Source organism: Leopardus geoffroyi, chromosome A3 (genome assembly GCF_018350155.1).
Source record: "Leopardus geoffroyi isolate Oge1 chromosome A3, O.geoffroyi_Oge1_pat1.0, whole genome shotgun sequence".
Taxonomy (NCBI): Eukaryota; Metazoa; Chordata; class Mammalia; order Carnivora; family Felidae; genus Leopardus; species Leopardus geoffroyi.
Window position 1 is genome coordinate 26859893 of NC_059336.1, and position 18153 is coordinate 26878045.

At 50.7% G+C, this 18153-nt stretch overlaps 2 protein-coding genes across 4 annotated transcripts in view; one reads left to right on the forward strand and one right to left on the reverse strand.

Annotated features, from left to right (window-relative positions):
- Window positions 1–2702, reverse strand: part of TTLL9 (tubulin tyrosine ligase like 9) — a 40936-nt gene extending 38234 nt beyond the window's left edge. For both annotated transcript variants that reach the window (XM_045444937.1, XM_045444936.1), the window contains exon 1: window positions 2621–2702. In XM_045444937.1, the coding sequence (XP_045300893.1) occupies window positions 2621–2635 (15 nt within the window). In that variant the 5' untranslated portion in view covers window positions 2636–2702. The remainder of the gene's footprint in view (window positions 1–2620) is intronic.
- Window positions 2703–9352: 6650 nt separating this feature from the next.
- Window positions 9353–18109, forward strand: DUSP15 (dual specificity phosphatase 15). 2 transcript variants are annotated; one of them, XM_045444940.1, is made up of 7 exons: window positions 9353–9475; window positions 10470–10503; window positions 12112–12194; window positions 14508–14557; window positions 15292–15366; window positions 16497–16668; window positions 17520–18109. In XM_045444940.1, the coding sequence occupies exons 1-7, from the start codon at window positions 9464–9466 to the stop codon at window positions 17790–17792; spliced, it is 699 nt and encodes a 232-aa protein (XP_045300896.1). In that variant the 5' UTR covers window positions 9353–9463; the 3' UTR covers window positions 17793–18109. The 2 variants fall into 2 exon arrangements, with proteins under 2 accessions (XP_045300896.1, XP_045300895.1); XM_045444939.1 differs by lacking the exon at window positions 9353–9475 and adding an exon at window positions 9493–9734 and having other exon boundaries at window positions 17520–18108.
- Window positions 18110–18153: the final 44 nt, after the last annotated feature.

Genomic DNA, 18153 nt, shown 5'->3' on the forward strand with positions numbered 1-18153 from the left:
CGTTATGTTTCTCATCCAGGGCTCGGGGTCCTTGTCCAAGATCATCCAGATTGTTGTCAGAATTCAGTTGCTTGGGGCTGCAGGACTGAGGTCTCTGTTTACTTGCTAGCTGTCGACTGGGGTCTGCTCTCAGCAACTAGAGGCCACGCAGTTCCTTTCAACGTAACCCCCTAGGCAGTTCACAACATGGATGTTTGCTTTCTTCCAGGCCAGCAGGAGCTCATCTCTCTGACTTCCAACCCTTTCCTCTCCAAGTCAGCCACGATAGAGTCCTATGCCATGCACAGTATACAATCACGGTCATAACTATCCCATCAAATTCATAGACTCCACCCACACTCAAGGGGAGGGAATTACACAAGGTGTGTACATAAGGGGTGGGAATCTTGGGGGCCATCTAGAATTCTGCCTACCACACCATCCTATCCCTCAGAGGGATAAGGACAGTGGAAAGGGATAGAGAGTACTGCTTTATGAAACAGACAGAAACTAGCCCCCCACAAAAGCAAGTGAACTCTTATCTCAGTCAGGTACACAAGCCCCTCCAAGTACCCCAGGACTAGTCAGGTGTCCTACTCTTTTTTTAATTATTGTATCTTTTATACTCTTTCATGTTTTCAGTTCTATTTTCCATCAGTTTATCCAGTTGCTCAGAGTATTTGGTTGAAAAACTTTTCCTTTCCTCACTGAATTACATTGACTCTTCTGTCAAAATTCAGTTGACTGTGTATATGTGGGTCTGTCTCTAGACTACATCTTATTTGCTTATTTATCTACCCTTATGTCACCACCACACTGTCTTAATTACCATAGCTTTCTAGTAAATCTTGAAATCAAGTAGCATAGGTCCTCTAACTTTGCTTTTTTTCAAGATTGTCTTTGCAATTTGGGGTCATTTGCACTTCAATATAAATTTTAGAATCAGCTTGCTAATTTCTACAAAAAAAAAGCATGTTGGGATTTTACTGGGATTGTATTGAATCTATAGATCATATTGAGAAGTGACATCATTATGTATTGAGTCTCCCAATCCCTGAATATGATCTATCTCTCCATTCATTTAGCTCTTCTTTAATTTCTGTCCACAATATTTTCTAGTTTTCAGTACAGAAGTCTTGGACTTTTTTAAATGTTTATTTATTTTGAGAGAGAGAGAAAGCACAAGCGAGGGAGGGCCAGACACAGAGAGGGAAAGGGAGAATCCTAAGCAGGCTCTGAGCTGTCAGTGCTGAGCCTGCCTCAGGGCTCACAAACTGTGAAATCATGACCAAAGCTGAAACCAAGAGTTAGACACTTAACTAATTGAGCCACCTAGGCACCTCCATTGGACATTTTAAATTAAATTATTTCGGGGCGCCTGGGTGGCGCAGTCGGTTAAGCGTCCGACTTCAGCCAGGTCACGATCTCGCAGTCCGTGAGGTCGAGCCCCGCGTCAGGCTCTGGGCTGATGGCTCAGAGCCTGGAGCTTGTTTCCGATTCTGTGTCTCCCTCTCTCTCTGCCCCTCCCTCGTTCATGCTCTGTCTCTCTCTGTCCCAAAAATAAATAAACGTTGAAAAATAAATTAAATTATTTCATAGGACTTTGATTTTGTGATGTTATTTTAATTTTTTAATTTTTTTTTTTTTTTTTTTTTTTTTTTTTTTTTTTTTGGTAGGCTTCACGCACAGCATGGAGCCCAGCTGCGGGCTTGAACTCATGACCCTGAGATCAAGACCTGAGCTGAAATCAAGAATAGAAGGCTTAACTGTCTGAGCCACCCAGGTGCCCATGTGATGCTTTTTAAAATAGTACTTTTTACAATTTCATTTTCCAGTTATTTGATGATAGAATATTGTGGTAGGCAGAATAATGATCCCCCAAAAGATGCCCATGTCCTAATATCCCAGAACCTGTAAATATGTTACATTGCAAAGGAAAAGTAAAGTTGCAGACATAATCAACTGACTTTAAAATAGATTATCCTGGATTATCTGAGTGAGCCCAATGTAATCACTTGTCTTTTGTTGTGAGATGGAATTAAAAGAACTGGGGTGCCATGCATGAGAACACGGGATAAGAAGCAGGCTGGTGGGGAAGAGGGTGGATTCTAGAGTAATTCATTTCCCTTCTTTGGGCCGCATTTTCCCCATTTTAAAGTGGGGGGGGGGCGCTGGCCTGTGCACTCCTAGAGGACAGGGACTTATGTGATTCACCTCTGTGTCCTCCTCACTGGTCAGCAGTGGGCTCGGTTTAGAGAAGCCATTGATTAGCGTTTGGGGATGAATGCATTACGAATGGATGAATAGGTAGGCAAACAGGAGGCGGGATGAATAGATCTCTAAGAGCTTTTCCAGGTTCTGAGGTTGCCCCCAGGGTCCCCGAAATCGCTGAGTACAGTTTAGAATCCCAGATGTTCGTAGCTTTCCCGCCAGCAAGCCCCGGCTGCGGACTCGCCCAGCATCTCGGGCGGCGGCACGAGGCCAGCCAGGGCTTGAAGTCTTTTCCCTGAATTCATTTTCCTCCCCCTTGTCCGGAATCACTCCGCGGGGACCCCCCCCCCCCCCGAGTCTGAATCCCTCCGCGGCCTCCCTCCCTCTCTCTCGGGACGTTGAAAGCATCTGGACCCCGTGGCACTCCTACCTTCGGGCGCGACATAATACGATTCCACAGGACCAGACCCAAACTGCCACCTCGCCGCGCGCGAGCCCCTGCGTCCCGTTGCCAAGGCGACAGAGGGTGCCCGGATCCGCCGTGCTGATTGGATGAGCCGAGGCACCTCCTCTCCGCGCGATTGGTGCGCCTGACCCGGGGCGCGGGAAGTTCCTGCGCGCCCCAGAGTCCCAGATCTCCCTATTCCCCGGACTTTTCTCTCCTAGTCCGTAGCCTCCGCGACCCGGGGGTGCACCCGGCCGGAGACTGGCTGCCTTTCGCAGGCACTTACTGCGCCTCCTCCAGCTACGTTTCGCTTGACCTAAGAGCACCTAGCCTGAAAAGTGGCCAGTCTTTGGTAAATGCAACGGCACTGTTTCTTTACTCGGTGCCTAAGTCAGTCACCTTGTCAGTTGGTCAGTTGGCAACGTGGCCAGGCACTCCTGCTTTTGCTCAGCCACTCTCTCTAATTCTTAGGCACCAACTCGATGCCAGGAGTCACCTCAACGCCTGCTGACCAGTCTGCTAGTGCCTATCTGTAACAATTCATTCTTGGCACTGCAGCTAAAGAGCATTAAAAAAAAAAAATTTGTTTTTAATGTTTATTTTTGAGACTGAGCCAGAGACAGAGTGCACGTCGGGGAGGGGCAGGCAGAGGGTGACACAGAATCTGAAGCGGGCTCCAGGCTCTGAGCCATCAGCACAGAGCCCAACAGGGGGCCCGAACTCAGGAACTGTGAGTTCATGACCCCAGCCAAAGTCTGCCGCTTTACCCACTGAGCCACTCAGGCGCCCCTATAGAGCATTCTAGAACACGAATCCCATCGTGTCTCTACACTACATATAGCCTGAAGTAGCAATTTGTTTGCCATTGAACCCTGTATTGACTCCCTGCCTTTTCCTGCCTCACTTCTCCACTGTCTTGGGATCTATATACCAACCATAACTGATTAGAAACTGTTAAAAAAATGTGTTGTTTGTTTTATAGCAACAAAATATAAGTTATGTAGGAATATATCTAATAAAATATATGCAAGATGCTTCATTAAACAACAAATTATTAAGCCTCTAGTCTTTTTTTTAATTTTAAGCCTCTAGTCTTATGGCATGCCTCATTCTTGACTCTGAGGATACAACAATGAACAAAACCAACAAGCAACTGCCCTTGTGGAGTGTATGTTCTCACAGGGAAAATTACAAAACATTGAAGGACATTAAAGAAGTCCTGAATAAATGGAGGAATATACCCTGTTCATGGACTGGAAAACTCAATATCAAAAAGATGTGTATTTTCCCAAATTCAGTCAGGATTTTTGCGAAACCGTCTCAACCCAAGAGAGGCAAAATCAATGGAATAATAAGGGGATCCTAGAAACAGACACAGGTGCCCGTGTGCATGTGTGTGTGTGTGCATGTGTGTGTTTTAACTTGATGTGCAATAGAGGTGGCATCATAAGTCAGTGGGGAAAGGATGGGGAGCTCAGTATATAGCGTTGAGAAACTGGCTTTCTGTAGGAGTGAAAAATAGATGCCTAATTCAAGCAGGTTAAAGAATAAATACAGCAAACAAATACTTCAGGCTATTAGAAAATATACATGGGGCGCCTGGGTGGCGCAGTTGGTTAAGCGGCCGACTTCAGCCAGGTCACGATCTCGCGGTCCGTGAGTTCGAGCCCCGCATCGGGCTCTGGGCTGATGGCTCAGAGCCTGGAGCCTGTTTCTGATTCTGTGTCTCCCTCTCTCTCTGACCCTCCCCCGTTCATGCTCTGTCTCTCTCTGTCCCAAAAATAAATAAACGTTGAAAAAAAAAATTTTTTAAATAAAAAAAAAGAAAATATACATATATATAATATTTTATGATGTCATGGTGGAGAAATATTTCTTAATAAAGCACAACTCAGCAGAAAAAATCTGTGACCCTCTCACAATCTAAACTGCCATACAACAAAAAAACATCGTCAGTTCAACTAAAAGACAAGCTACAGGGGTGCCTGGGTGGCTCAGTCGGTTAAGCGTCCGACTTTGGCTCAGGTCATGATCTCACGGTTTCATGAGTTCAAGCCCCGTGTCGGGCTCTGCGCTGACAGTGCAAAGCCTGCTTGGGATTTGCTCTCTCTCCCTCTCTTTCTGCCCCTCCCCCACTAGTGCTCTCTCGCTCTCTCTCTCTCTCTCTCTCTCAAAAATAAATAAATAAAGGTAAAAAAAAAAAAAAAGACAAGCTACAGATGAGGAGGAAATATCTGCAACACATATAACAAAGGACCAGTACTCAAAGAACTACAAACTATTAAGAAAAAGACTACTCTTACCTCACAAAAGAAAACTGGACAAAGTACATGAATAGAAAACTTTCAGTAGAAGAAACTCAAGTAGCCAATAAGCAAATTGAGATATGTAAATCAAAACAATTATAAAATATTATTTTAAACACATCATCTAGATAAAAATAAGAACATTGAAAAAAAATTTTTTTAACGTTTATTTATTTTTGAGAGAGAGAGACAGAGCATGAGCGGGGAGAGGCAGAGAGAGAGGGAGACACAGGTCATCCTTCCCTAAAGAAATTCTCATCCTTGTTCATAAGTTATATGTACAAGAATGTTCATTGCAACATTCTTTTTTTTTTTTTTTAAGAGAGAGAGAGAGCACAAGCGGGGAGAGGGTCAGAGGGAGAGAGAGAGAGAGAGAGAGAGAGAGAGAATTCCAAGCAGGTTCCACACTCAGTGCAGAGGCCAATGTGGGGCTCGATCCCACAACCCTGGGGTCATGACCTGAGCCAAAATCAAGGTTGGGTGCTCAGGGAGCCTGGGTGGCTCAGTTGGGTAAGCATCTGACTTTGGCTGAGGTCATGATCTCACGCTTGTAAGTTCAAGCGCCGCACTGGGCACTGTGCTGACAGCTCAGAGCCTGGAGCCTCCTTCAGATTCTGTGTCTCCCTCTCTCTCTCTCTCCCCCTCCCCCCTCTCAAAAATAAATAAACATTAAAAAATTAAAAAAAGAGTTGGATGTTCAACCAACTCAGGCACCCCAAAACATTCTTTATAATCATAAGAAATATTAGAAACAATCTAAATGTCCACTCCTAGCGAGATGGATTAATAAAATGGAATATATTCTAATAAAAATACTATAATGCTAAAAATTAATGTTCCAGATCTATATCAACATAAAAATAACCCCAAGCTTACTGTTGAGTGAATAAAAGAGACTTGCAGGATGACAAATATTTTTAAAGGTTGAAATTTGTACTAATTATAAACATACAAAAGTGTATTCTACATACTTACGGATATATTGGCATTTAAAGTTTAAAAATACGACTAGAAAGATGCACACCAAACTCACAATAGTGGTTTCCTCTAGGGAGAGTGAAGGAAGAAGGGAGAGGAGAGGAAACTCCAACTGCTTTAAGTTTATTTGGAACATTTTGTTTTATTTAAGCAACACAGTTGAAGCCAATTAGCCAAAGTAGTCTTATCCGGATTTATTTTTTTGGTTTTTGCCATAATAATAAAAGAATATCAATACTATCATAGAGGAAGAATTTTAGGATGCTTTGGGAATGCGTAACTGTGGGGTCTAACCATCTTTAATTGGAGTCAGCAGACTGGCGGGAAGAAATGGGAGCTAGTCTGGTAAAGGGGATGGGAAGAGCATTCCAGACAGAGGGAATGGCATGTGCAAAATTGGAAATCAGAGAGAGTGAAGCATGTTTGTGGAAGTGAATGCCGATCAGTGACCAGGAAAGAGGGAAGAGGGGAGAGATGAGGGTGCCAACCCTGTATGTTTTGCTGTTTCCTTTTTTGTTGTTGTTGTTTTTTTTTTTACAAATGTGGAAACAGAGCCCTAGTGAGGAGAACAGAACCCAGGCTTCCTAACTCCCTGTCAGTTGCTCCAGGCAAATCATAATGACAATGGTAACAATGAAGATGTATTATATGCCTGTCTCTCTACGAGGTACTTGAAATATGTCCTCCTCATCTCACTAGAGACCTATCGAGGTTTTTCCTTCCTGTGTTACAGCTGATGATACCGAGACTCACAGAAGTTAAGAAATTTGCTCCAAGTCACAGAGGCAGAAGCCAGATCCCACAAGGCCTTGTGTGCTATGCTAAAGAGATAGAGCTTTTTCCTAAGGGCATTGGCGAGTGTATGATGTTCCTATTGTAGCTGTAATTAGCACAAACTCAGTGACCTAAAGCAACACAAACACGTGAGCTTACAGGGTTTTTTAAAAAATGTTTATTACTTTTGAGAGAGAGAGAGTGCACAAGCAGGGGAAGGACACACAGAGAGACAGAGGGAGACACAGAATCTGAAGCAGACTCCAGGCTCCGAGCTCTCAGCGCTGAGCCTGACACGGGGATCCAACTCATGAACCCGTGAGGTCGTGACCTGTGCTGAAGTGGAGCCACCCAGGCGCCCTGAGCTTACAGTTTTTGAGGTCAGAAGTCTGAGGTGGATTTCATTAGGCTGAGATTAAGGCGTCGGCAGGGCTGGGTCCTAGGAGGCTCTAGGAGAAAATCTGTTTCCTTGCTTTTTCCACCTGCATTCCTTGGTTCATGGCCCCCTTCCATCTTGAAAGCCACCAATCCTACCACTCTGACCTCTGTTTCTTTTCTTTTCTTTTTTTTTTTTATAATATGAAATTTATTGTCAAACTGGTGTCTATACCAAACCCCGTGCTCATCCCAACAGGTGCCCTCCTCAGTGCCCATCACCCACTGTCCCCTCCCTCCCATCCCCCCATCAACCCTCAGTTTAGTCTCATTTTTTAAGAGTCTCTCATGGTTTGCCTCCTTCCCTCTCTGTAACTTTTTTCCCCCCTTCCCCTCCCCCATGGTCTTCTGTTAAGTTTCTCAGGATCCACATAAGAGTGAAAACATATGGTATCTGTTTTTCTCTCTATGACTTATTCCACTTAGCATAACCCTCTCCAGTTCCATCCACGTTGCTACAAAAGGCCATATTTCATTCTTTCTCATTGCCAAGACCTCTGTTTCTATCGTCATATCCCCCCAGACTCTATTCTCCTGCCTCCCTCTCTCACTTATAAGAACCTGGGTAATTACATTGGGCCCACCCAAATAATCCAGGACAATCTTTCCATCTGATGGCCAGCTCATGAGCAACTTTAATTCCATCCACAGCCTTAATTCCCCCTTCCCATGTAACATAACATATTCACAATTCCCATCAGAGCATGGACGTCTTTGGGGAGATCGTTATTTTGCCTACCACAATGAACCACACTGAAGTGTTTTGTTTTTTTTTAATTTAATTTTTTAAAGTTTATTTATTTGGAGAGAGAACTGAGATGTGCTGTACGTGTAAGATAGACACTGGATTATGAAGACTTAATACACTAAAAAGGATGTAAAATGTCTCAATAATTTGAAAATATTGGCTACCGGTTGAAGTGATAATATTTTTGATATATCGGGTTAAATAAAAACTTATTTACAACCTGTTTCTTTCTACCTTTTTAATGTGGCTGCTAGAAAATTTAAGATTATGCGTGTGGCCCACGTTACATTTCTGTTGGGTGGTGCTGGCCTACACTGTTAGCCAATGAAGGTAGGAACCATCTCTGCTTTAGCCACCTCTGTGTCCCTAATATCTAGCATATAGTAGGTATTCAGTAAGCATTTGTTGAATAATTTCGTTTTTATGAGAACCCCGTGCACAGGGAGAGATGAGACAGGCAGACCCATGTATAGTGTGAATTCAAGGGAGAAAGAAATGCCAGGGAGTTTTAGTTCTCTCCAGTCACTGCATTTCAAACCGAGTTAACTCTCGGTCCTGCTCTGTACCAACATTCCCCCCCACCCCAGTCACCTACTATGTAGATGGTGGGTGGGGGGCGGGTGGTGGTGGCCGGAGGAGCCAAGCTGGCTCAGCTACTTCTATTTCAGACCCCCAGGAGGTGCCTGGTCTCAACTATTTTTACATTCTTCATCTTTGGTCCTAGCAGCCAGAAAGGCTCACTTCAACACCCTGAGACACAGATAGGGTAGCTGGAACCCCAGAGGAAGTTGTCCAGGGTCAGCCAGCAGGGCAGAGCTGAAGAGGGCCTGGAACCTTATCAGGTCCAGGACTCTTGCCTCTAACTATATCCTCCTGGAGTCTCCTTTACTCCAAGGGACCCAGGTGTCTGTAACCCCCGCCCCTCACCTCCCTCTCCTCACATTTTAGCTCTGATTTCTTGAAGCCTCTAAGGGTGGTTATGCCTGGTCTCAGCAGATGCTGACCCAAAGCAGAAGGGAGGAAAGGATGGGAGGGAGGGAGACTGGATGGATAGATGGATGGATGGATGGATGAATGGACGGACCGAGGGAGGGATGAATGGGTGGACTGGAGGATGGGAGGGCAGATGGCTGCATGAATTGGAGACGAGGATGGCTGGCTGGTAGGAGGCCCGCATGGGGGCGGGGCAGGAGTGGGGACGGACCGAAAGAAGGAATTACCCACACAGTGTCTGAATATGGGGGGACCCACAGCGATCCAAGTTCAGGCCCCCGTCACGTTTCTGCTAGGAAACCGCGGCCAGGCCCAGGGAGCTGGGCGTGCTGCCCCAGGGCCCGCAGGGAGGTCCGGGCAGCGCCCGAGCTGTGATCTGAGCGGCTGCGCCACCGGCCGGGGGCTCTTCCCGCCCCCGCGCCCACCCCGCCCGCGCCAGACGGTGCCAGGTGGGGGGGGGAGCCCCCGCCCCCACCTCCGGAGGTGGCGGCCCCACGCGGCCCAACAAGCTGCCGTTGTCCCGCGGGCCCTGGGCCCGGCACACTGGGGCTTTGTCCAGCCCCCCGCCGCGACCCACGGTGGGGGGGGCCCCACATGACCGAGGGGGTAGGAGGAGCCTGCGGCGGCGGTGGCGGCGGCGGCGGCGGCGGCTCCACCACCATTTCCCTCCCTGGCCGGGGGTCGGCGGGCGGTGGTGGCGGCGGCGGCGGCGGCGGCGGCCGGGCAGGGGCCCCTGTTCCCCGCCAGGCTGCAGGCGCCGGGCGTGGGCCAGCAGGGCAGCTGTGACCCGAGCGCTCTCCGGGCGGCGAGCTGGGGGTGCGCCCGGACCCCCGTCCCCGTGATCATGGGGAATGGCATGACCAAGGTAGGGGGTCGGGGATCGCGCAGCTCGCACCTGGCCGCCCCCAGTGTCGCCGCGGCGCAGGCTCTGCCCCGGTCGCTGTGCCCGCCTCTGACCTTCTGGCCCTCTCTCTGACGCTCTGTGTGTCCAGATCTCTATCTCCCGGTGACTCTCTGACCCTGCGTCCCTGTGTCTTCTGCTTACGTCTCGGTCTTCCTGTGTCTTTCTGGTCTGTTCTCCTTGTGCCTCTGTCTCTCTGCCTGTTTCTGCGACTCTATTTCTTGCTGGGTCTTTCTGTGGCTGTCACTCCCACACTCTATCTCTCTGGGTCCCTTTCCCTGTCTCCAGGTGTCTCTGTGTCCCTTGTCTCTGACTCCTTGGACTCTGTCTGGTGCTGTTTCTTCATCCTTCCCCCTCTGCCTCTGCTTGACCCTCCACCTGTCCCTGCCTTCCCACCTGCCTCTTCAGAGCCCCCCCCCCCCCCGCACCTGATAAGTCCACCTCTCCCCTTGCCCCACTCCTCTGTGATCCTCCTCCCCTCTCTTCTCACCCCTGCCCAAGCTAGCTTCCCCTGGTGCCCCTCTCCTGCCATCCCCGGCCCCTTTCACAGTCCAGGCCCAAGAGGGAGAGGAGATGGCTCCCTGAGTCCTGAGGTCCAGACACCTCACATGGGACAGAGATGGGCTGTGGGCCCCCCAGCTGCCAGGTGGGCAGGGCGTGCACCCCTACCCCACTGACCACAGCCTGTCTCTCCTGTAGGTACTTCCTGGACTCTACCTCGGAAACTTCATTGGTGAGCACTGCCCACACTGTCCCAAGGCTGTGGCACTCTGCCTGTCCCAGGCCTGTGTCCACCATTCATGCTCCAGCCCACGCACCTTGGAAGCGCTCAGGAATGGGGCCGGGGGCAGGGAAGCAATGCCAGGCTGGGAGGGAGAGGGAGCTCATGAGGACTAAGGGATATGTGGGCGGGGAATGTCCTCAGTGCCGAGGGCTCAGAACCGCCCTTTCTGCCAGATGCCAGGCAAGTCTGCACCTGCTCTGAGCCCCAGCCTCTCCCTCAGCACAAGGTCCACTCACCTCTAAGGGCTCTTACAGCCCTGAGGTTCTGAGTTGAGGTCTGTTTGGGGGTGCTGCTTCTAGCTGGGAAACTGGGAGCCTTCCCCACCCCACCCCAACCTTCTACACAGAAGGGCGGTCTCTGGAGACTAGACTCTACCTCAGAAACTTGGTAGTGAGCACTGTCCCTCCCCTCTTTCCCAAGGCCATGGCACTCTATCTGTTCCAGGCCTGTGCTAAGAGACAGGCTGAGCCTGAGACTCCACACATTTCCATGTGCAGTCAGAGAAAACTTCAGAGAGGGAGGGGCATCTGTGTGAGGGGCAGGGTTTTCCCCACCACGCCTGCGCCTCTCCCATCCGACCCGGCTTAGATGCTCCACTCTCATAAATCTGATCTCCTCCCTGGAAGGCCCCTCGGCAGTTCATGCCACTTGATTTCGGAGTATTAGGCTAAGTAAGCTCTGAATCCTTTTTAAGTCCGTAGCCCCATGAGGGTAGGGGCCATGAAACTGCCCCCACACCCTCATACCCAGCCAAGGCTGCACCTAGTAAGCACTCAGTAAATGTGTTGAATGAAGTAGACATTTGGAGAAGGAGGGGAGGAGTGTTATTTATTCTAATGATAAAAGATCTGCACACACTGGGATTCCAGCTCCTAGAAATAGCCACTGATGGAAGCATGAGGTTCATCCCTGGGTCAGTTTACATAGATCTTTGTAGATACAGATATAATATGTAAAATACAAATGGGAACCTGTTCTGCAACCTGTTTCCTATTTAATAATATATTGTGGACACGCTGGCTCATCAGCACATAGAGGTCTTTTCAATGGGCAGCACAGTATTCAAGGATGACTATACCTTATTTATCCAGTTCTCTTACAGTGGACGTGTAGGTTGCCCCCACTTTTTAACTATTTCTGGTGTGTCTGCTGTTATAAGCAGAACCGCAGAGAACTTCATCCTCTACACCCAGCTTTCTGTGTGAGCAAACCCCTCTATAGACAGGATTCCTGGAAATAAAGAGTTGCTGGATCAAGGATATGCCAGGGAAGGGTGTTTGCCATGGAAGGGAACAGCCTGGGCAAGACCAGGAAGAGGCTGGGCTGTTACTTATGGGTGCCCCTGCAACAAGACTGAAACGTTGGGGTGTGGTAGGACCTGTCATGGCAGGAGCGTGACAGGAAGTGGCCAAGGAGCAGGGAGCTGGCAGAGGGTGGACCAAAGTGGAGAGGGAGAGGTGGGGAGGGGAGCTGGGCAATGAGCTCCCACCCTTCGTGGCCAACAGGGACACGTAAGCCACACCCACCAGATTGGCTCAGGCATCCTGTCTCTTTCAGATGCCAAAGACCCGGACCAGCTGGGCCGGAATAAGATCACACACATCATCTCCATCCACGAGTCACCCCAGCCTCTGCTGCAGGTACTCTTTACCCCCATCTTTGGGCTGTGTGTAGGTGGGGAAGGGGGCTTCCGACCCCCAGTGACATCCATTTATCAAGGACTTACCATGTGCCAGGTCCTATACTGTCTTCCTGACCTATACTAGGTCATTCCATTAAAAACTGATTTGTTTTACATTAGCATCCCTATTTGATCCCTGTTTGGCCACTAGGGCCCAGAGAGGTCAAGTAACTTGCCTGAGGTCACACATTCAGGAAGCTGAGGAGCTAAGATTTGACCATCTGACCCCAGAGGCCTCACCCTGAATCTTAAAGAGGACCCTACATGGGCTTCCCGTTGCCCAGCTGAATGGATGGCTACAAATGGATGATTCTGGGTTCTGTGTCTTGCCATGTAATCTTGAGCTGTGACTTCACCTCTCTGGGCCTCTGATCCCTCAGTCCTGTCTGCCCCCAGAGAGGCTGTTGTGAGGAGGCAAAGGGGCTGCAGGACGGTGAAGATGCTTTGCACATTGTAAAGCACAGCCCCCACCGGAAGGGTTGGTACCGGTTTTCTGGAGTCCTGGAAAAGAGGGGGTATGGGTGTTATAAACCAGAAGAGAAAAATAGGAAATCCAGACCACTTATTCTGTAATCTTGGGCACAGGACTTCATCTCTCTAAGCCTCAGTTGCACCTACCTCACTGAGTTGTTAACAGCCGCAAAACAGCCAACAATTTACAGGTGATATAACAAAGCTAGTCATATTCTTATCCCATAAAGACAGCCAGGTCCTCCTAATCTGTTAGAGTCTGTGTCACCCACTAAAGGGGAAGAACAGTGGGCAGAAAAGGGCTCTGGAGATCTGAGCTCCAAACCAGGTTCACAGATTTGCTGTGTGACCTTGGACAGGTTCCTCTCAGTCTCTGGGCCTGAGTTTCCCCCTGTGTCAGATTTGACGGTCTCTAAGAGCAACTTCCAATAATCTGTGGTGCTCAGTGTCATTCAAACAAGAAATTTCCAGGTCAATGGAGTCTGACTTTGCTTTATAGGGCAGACTTGTTTTGGAGTATTTGGAGTATGCAGTCACTAGATTGCACAGGGAAGGTTGTCAAGTCGTGAATAGATTGACTAATGAAGTGACTGCTTGCCAAACGAGTCCCCACTCCAACCGCCTTCCCCTCTTCCCACAGGCAGCCCTGCCTCCCCGTCTATTTACCAGCCAGGGTTTGATAATGGCAAGCAATCCCAAGGCCAAATGTGTTGCAAAGTGAAATTGCAAACCTTGCAAAAGATGCAGGATGGTGTGACCTTGGGAAAAGTGAGTCAGAGAAGGGCTGGAATCTCACCCAAGGCCATTAACAAATGAGGATCTGGCCTGGGGTCCCTTAGCTTGTGGCTGAGGGTGGGCCAGGCACTTGAAAAGAGTCATTTGAATATCAAAGAATTAAAAGAGGTCCTTGAGAAAAGTGATTCTTGAGCACAAATCATTTTTATGATCTTGTGTGAAGGTTAAGCATGAAGTAGAGGATATTATAGCAAGTTTGTTGGAGAAATTACTGGCAATGCATTCCTTGATTATTTTAATAATTAGCACATAGTTTGATAACCATAATTAATGAGCCATATAAACTTATTTTCATGGCTTTGTTTCTTTTCAAGGTAATAAAATGTTTTGCCCTTTTTTAAATTTTATTTTTTATTATATTCTTCAAATTTTTTTAGAGAGAGAGCACACACGGGGGGAGAAGGGCAGAGGAAGAGAGAGAGAGAGAGAGAGGGGGAGAGAATCCCAAGCAGGCTCCACACTCAGCGCAGAGCCCAACACAGGGCTCGATTTCACAACCCTGGGATCATGACCTGAGCTGAAATCAAGATGCTCAACTGACTGAGCCACCCAGGCGCCCATGCTCTTTTTAAAAAAGTAATCTCTGTGCTCAACATGGGGCTCAAACTCACAACCCTGAGATCAAGAGTTGCATGCTCTACTGACTGAGCCAGCCAGGCGCCCCCTGTTTTGCCCTTTTTATGCTATAGTTTTGTAATCCTCATTCGGAGGAGAGTTACTGCTGTGGCCCTTTCCCACCTCTTAAAGGTCCCTGGATCCTTTTTATCAAGTCCTCATGCCCAAGTTTAGGGTATTATGAGTTTAGGATACCATCTTCTCAGAAGGTTCTGGATAGAGCTGGGAGGCACTCACGCATGCTATCTACCCTCTTCAGATAGAGAGGGCAACAGTGGCTCAGAGAGGGGTGGGAACTGGCCTGGGATCATGAGGTGCTTGGGCAGCCCAGGCCAGGGTCAGGGGTGCAGCCAAGGGCCCCCCATTGCCCATGTGTGTTTTGTACTTGCAGGACATAACCTACCTTCGCATCCCTGTGGCAGACACCCCTGAGGTACCCATGTAAGTTCTCTGGATACACCAACAGATGGACAGACAGCTGCCGTCTGTGGTGATGCAGGGGGGGGGGGCCTGGGGGAGGACAGAGAGGACTCACACCAGAAAGCTGTCTGTCCTGGGGACCCTCGCACCAGTGGTCACTCAGACCTATGTCTGTCTCAGCCATGCCCTGGCCAATGCCCCTGGCCAAGACTCTTAATCTCCCAGAGCTCGGTGTCTTCAGCTGAAGAAATGGAGAGACTGTCCTGTCTCAGGACCAGATGCCCCAGCAGATCTGAAGGCTCAGCCAGTTCCTGGCCCTGGAGTTAAGATGTCTGGGCTCCAGCCAGGCTTTGCCATTTACTAGCTGTGTAACCTTGCACGAATTGCTTTCCCTCTCTGAGAGGGATCAAAGATCAGATTGCAGACCCCAGAGGAGTGGGACTCCTCTGTCTCCTCCCACTCGTTGCCTTGAAAGATCAAGATAAACCCTCTATAATAGGATCCGTGGGACCCACTGGAGAGGTGCTCCTGCCTCTGTGGCAGGATTTCTCATTATTGGCCTCTTTCACTGGCTGAAATGCCACCATTGTTGCTTCACACATACCTCCACTTGTACTATAGTCCTGGCCCCTATTCGCTGCATGGGCTGGCTGACCTGAGGACCCAGGGCTCTTGACATCCCATCAGTGGGGAGGGAGACAACTCCCAGGAGACCTGCCCCCCAGCGCTCCCTACCCTATTGCTTTCTTCTCTAGCAAAAAGCACTTCAAAGAATGTATCAACTTCATCCACTGTTGCCGCCTCAATGGGGGGAACTGCCTTGTGCATTGGTGAGTTAAGAGAGGAATGAGGGCAGGAAGTAGGGGAACACACACTCACCCTATGGGGAATGGGGAACCTGGGAGGCACCTTCTCCAGCCTGTTGCCATATATGACAGTCCATCAGTCCTCTCATGGAGGCTGATCGGGGCTCCAACCAGGGCTCTGTGCCTTACCAGCTGTGTGGCCAAGGCCAAAGAGCGGTTTCTCCCTGAGGCTCCATTTCCTCATCTGTAAAATAGGGAAAAGAATGTTGACCTGCTGGGCTACCAGGAGGGATAGGAAGGTAGCTCGACACTCTCCAACAGTTCTGGCTCCCTCTCCTCCCCTCTAGGTTTTTGAGGAAATAGGGCAGAGCAGGAACCCTGGGCTGGGAGACAGGACCCCTGAGTCCTCCTATGGCCCCTGGATCAGTTGATGTCATTCATCCCTTAACTTCCCACTGAGCACCTACCCTACACTGGGCTCAAGGCAGCCCTGCCAGAGCCCAAATCATAGGAGCAGCTCCTCCAACCTGTCACCCTCTGTCCCCCTTTCCCGCACTCCAGCCGCCTTGGCCAACTCCCCACACTTCAAATCCACCAGCTCCCACCTCATGGGCTTCATACACTGCCTAGAATGTTCTTGACTGACCCTTACCCATCTTTCAGGACTCAGCTTGCTGGCACTACCTTCCCTAATCCCTCTCCATTAACTAGATTAATACCTTTTCCTATAGGATCTCCTAGCTCCTGGACTCATCTTCAGAGCAGTTATCACCCTTGAATTGTTTCCCTGGTTAGCGTCTGTCTCCCCCAACCATACTGTAAGCCCTAGGATGGCAGAGACAATGTCTATTAATTCCCCGCCATGTCCCCAGTTCCTGAAAAATAACAGATGGTCAGGAAATGTGTGTTGAATGGATGAAGTGATGTTTCACTCGGACCTTTGATGTGGGAGAGTGCCAGGGGGATACTCCAGGCAGAAGGAACAGCACGCGCAAAGGAAATAGGAAAACAGGTCCTAGTGGGTTCTTTGTGATGGGAGCTCAGGAGGAGAGGGTGGGAGAGCTGAGGTGGAGACCGGGTGCCTGGGGGTAGGGCATGGAGGAGATCGGACCTTCCCTGAAGCCTGGTGGGTGGGTGGGTGGGGGGTCTCCCAGTTTTGCAGGCATCTCCCGCAGCACCACCATCGTGACGGCATATGTGATGACTGTGACGGGGCTTGGCTGGCGGGACGTGCTCGAAGCCATCAAGGCCACCCGGCCCATCGCCAACCCCAACCCAGGCTTTAGGCAGCAGCTTGAAGAGTTTGGCTGGGGCAGTTCCCGGAAGGTAGGGGCTCGGGCAGAGGCAGGAGCTGGGCAGGGCTAGGAGACTCTTCCTGCTTGAGTTGAGCACCGACTGCAAAGAATTTAGCCTGTGCTTCAGACCTGGCAGGAGATTTTGCTCGGGTCTTGAACTCATGATCCTTGAGCTAATCTAGCCCCTAGGTGTATTTTGTTCGGTCAGCCAGATGTTCCCTTTTCTTTTTTAGTTTAGAATTGGGTTGCCTTTGGGCCAGACTATGGACCCTTCAATTTGACCAGGTCCCAGCACTGCCTGCTCTACCTGCCTGGAACCTGAAGGCATTTGAATGTTTGACCCCCTTTGGGGAGAAATGCCATTTCCCTACTCCACCCCTGGGTCCCTGGTGAGGCCAAATCAGTTCCTTCTCTTAGGCCCACTGGGCAGAGGGCACACGGGGATGGCAGGAACCGAGGCCTCCCTCGGAACAAGGGATGAGAGACACAAGCAGCCGCAGGAAGGCTCTCTCCGGGGTGGCAGGCTGGTTCTCAGAGGCTGATGTGCAAGGCCGCGTTAGGAAAGAGGCGGGCAAAGAAGAGACCGGCGTGGGTGGAGTTGATGCGCAGAGAAGAGGGTCTCCCCTGCGCCGGGGGCGGGTGGGCGTCGCTTTAGCGGGTCGGAAGACGGGGTGGCAAAGGGGAAGGGGGGTGGGGTTCGGAGAAGATAGGCAGGAGGAGGCTCGTCTAGGGCGAGGTGGGAGGATGCTCAGGAAGGGGAGGGGCCCAGAGCGAGGTGGGGAGCTCTCGGGCCGGCGGAAGCGACGAGGGCCGGGGTGCGGGGACCCGCCGGCGGCCTGGCACCGATCCCCGTCTCGTCCCCACCCCCCTCCCTTCCCCCAGCTCCGCCGGCAGCTGGAGGAGCGCTTCGGAGAAAGCCCTTTCCGCGACGAGGAGGAGGTGCGCGCGCTGCTGCCGCTGTGCAAGCGCTGCCGGCAGGGCTCTGCGCCCGCGGCCGCGTCCCCCGCACCGCACGCGGCGGCCTCCGAGGGAACATTGCAGCGCCTGGTGCCGCGGCCGCCCCGGGAGGCCCACCGGCCGCTGCCGCTGCTGGCGCGCGTCAAGCAGACTTTCTCTTGCCTCCCGCGGTGTCTGTCCCGCAAGGGCGGCAAGTGAAGATCCCGGCCCGCCGTCGCGCCCCTCTTCCTCCCGACTCGACTGGTCCCCTTCGGGGCTGTCTGGGCCGCCCACGGCCTCCAGGACGGGCCCAGAGCCTGTGGGAGCCCCCGCGGCGGCCTGAGCCCCGCCCCGATGCCCGCCCTGCTCGTCCGCGTCCGCAGTCTGTGTGTCCTCCAACTCTGCGCGTCTGTCTCTGTGTCTGGGCCGGCCTGCTGCAGCCGCCTGGTGCCTTAGTCCTTGGGCCGGGGGGAGGGGGCACCCGGGCCTCCACCCTTAAAGGCAGCGGGAGTGGGAGTGGGTGGGTGGGTGGGGGTTAGGTGGGCCTGGAGGATATTAAAGAGACACAGAAGCTGTCTGT

Bases quoted from the DNA above. Each gene is read 5' to 3' on its own strand.
- DUSP15 (XM_045444939.1), top strand. From the start codon at position 9,714: ATGGGGAATGGCATGACCAAG. The intron at 12,195-14,507 runs GTACTCTTTACC...TTGTACTTGCAG, and splicing joins CACCCCAGCCTCTGCTGCAG to GACATAACCTACCTTCGCAT. The intron at 16,669-17,519 runs GTAGGGGCTCGG...CCCTTCCCCCAG, and splicing joins GCTGGGGCAGTTCCCGGAAG to CTCCGCCGGCAGCTGGAGGA.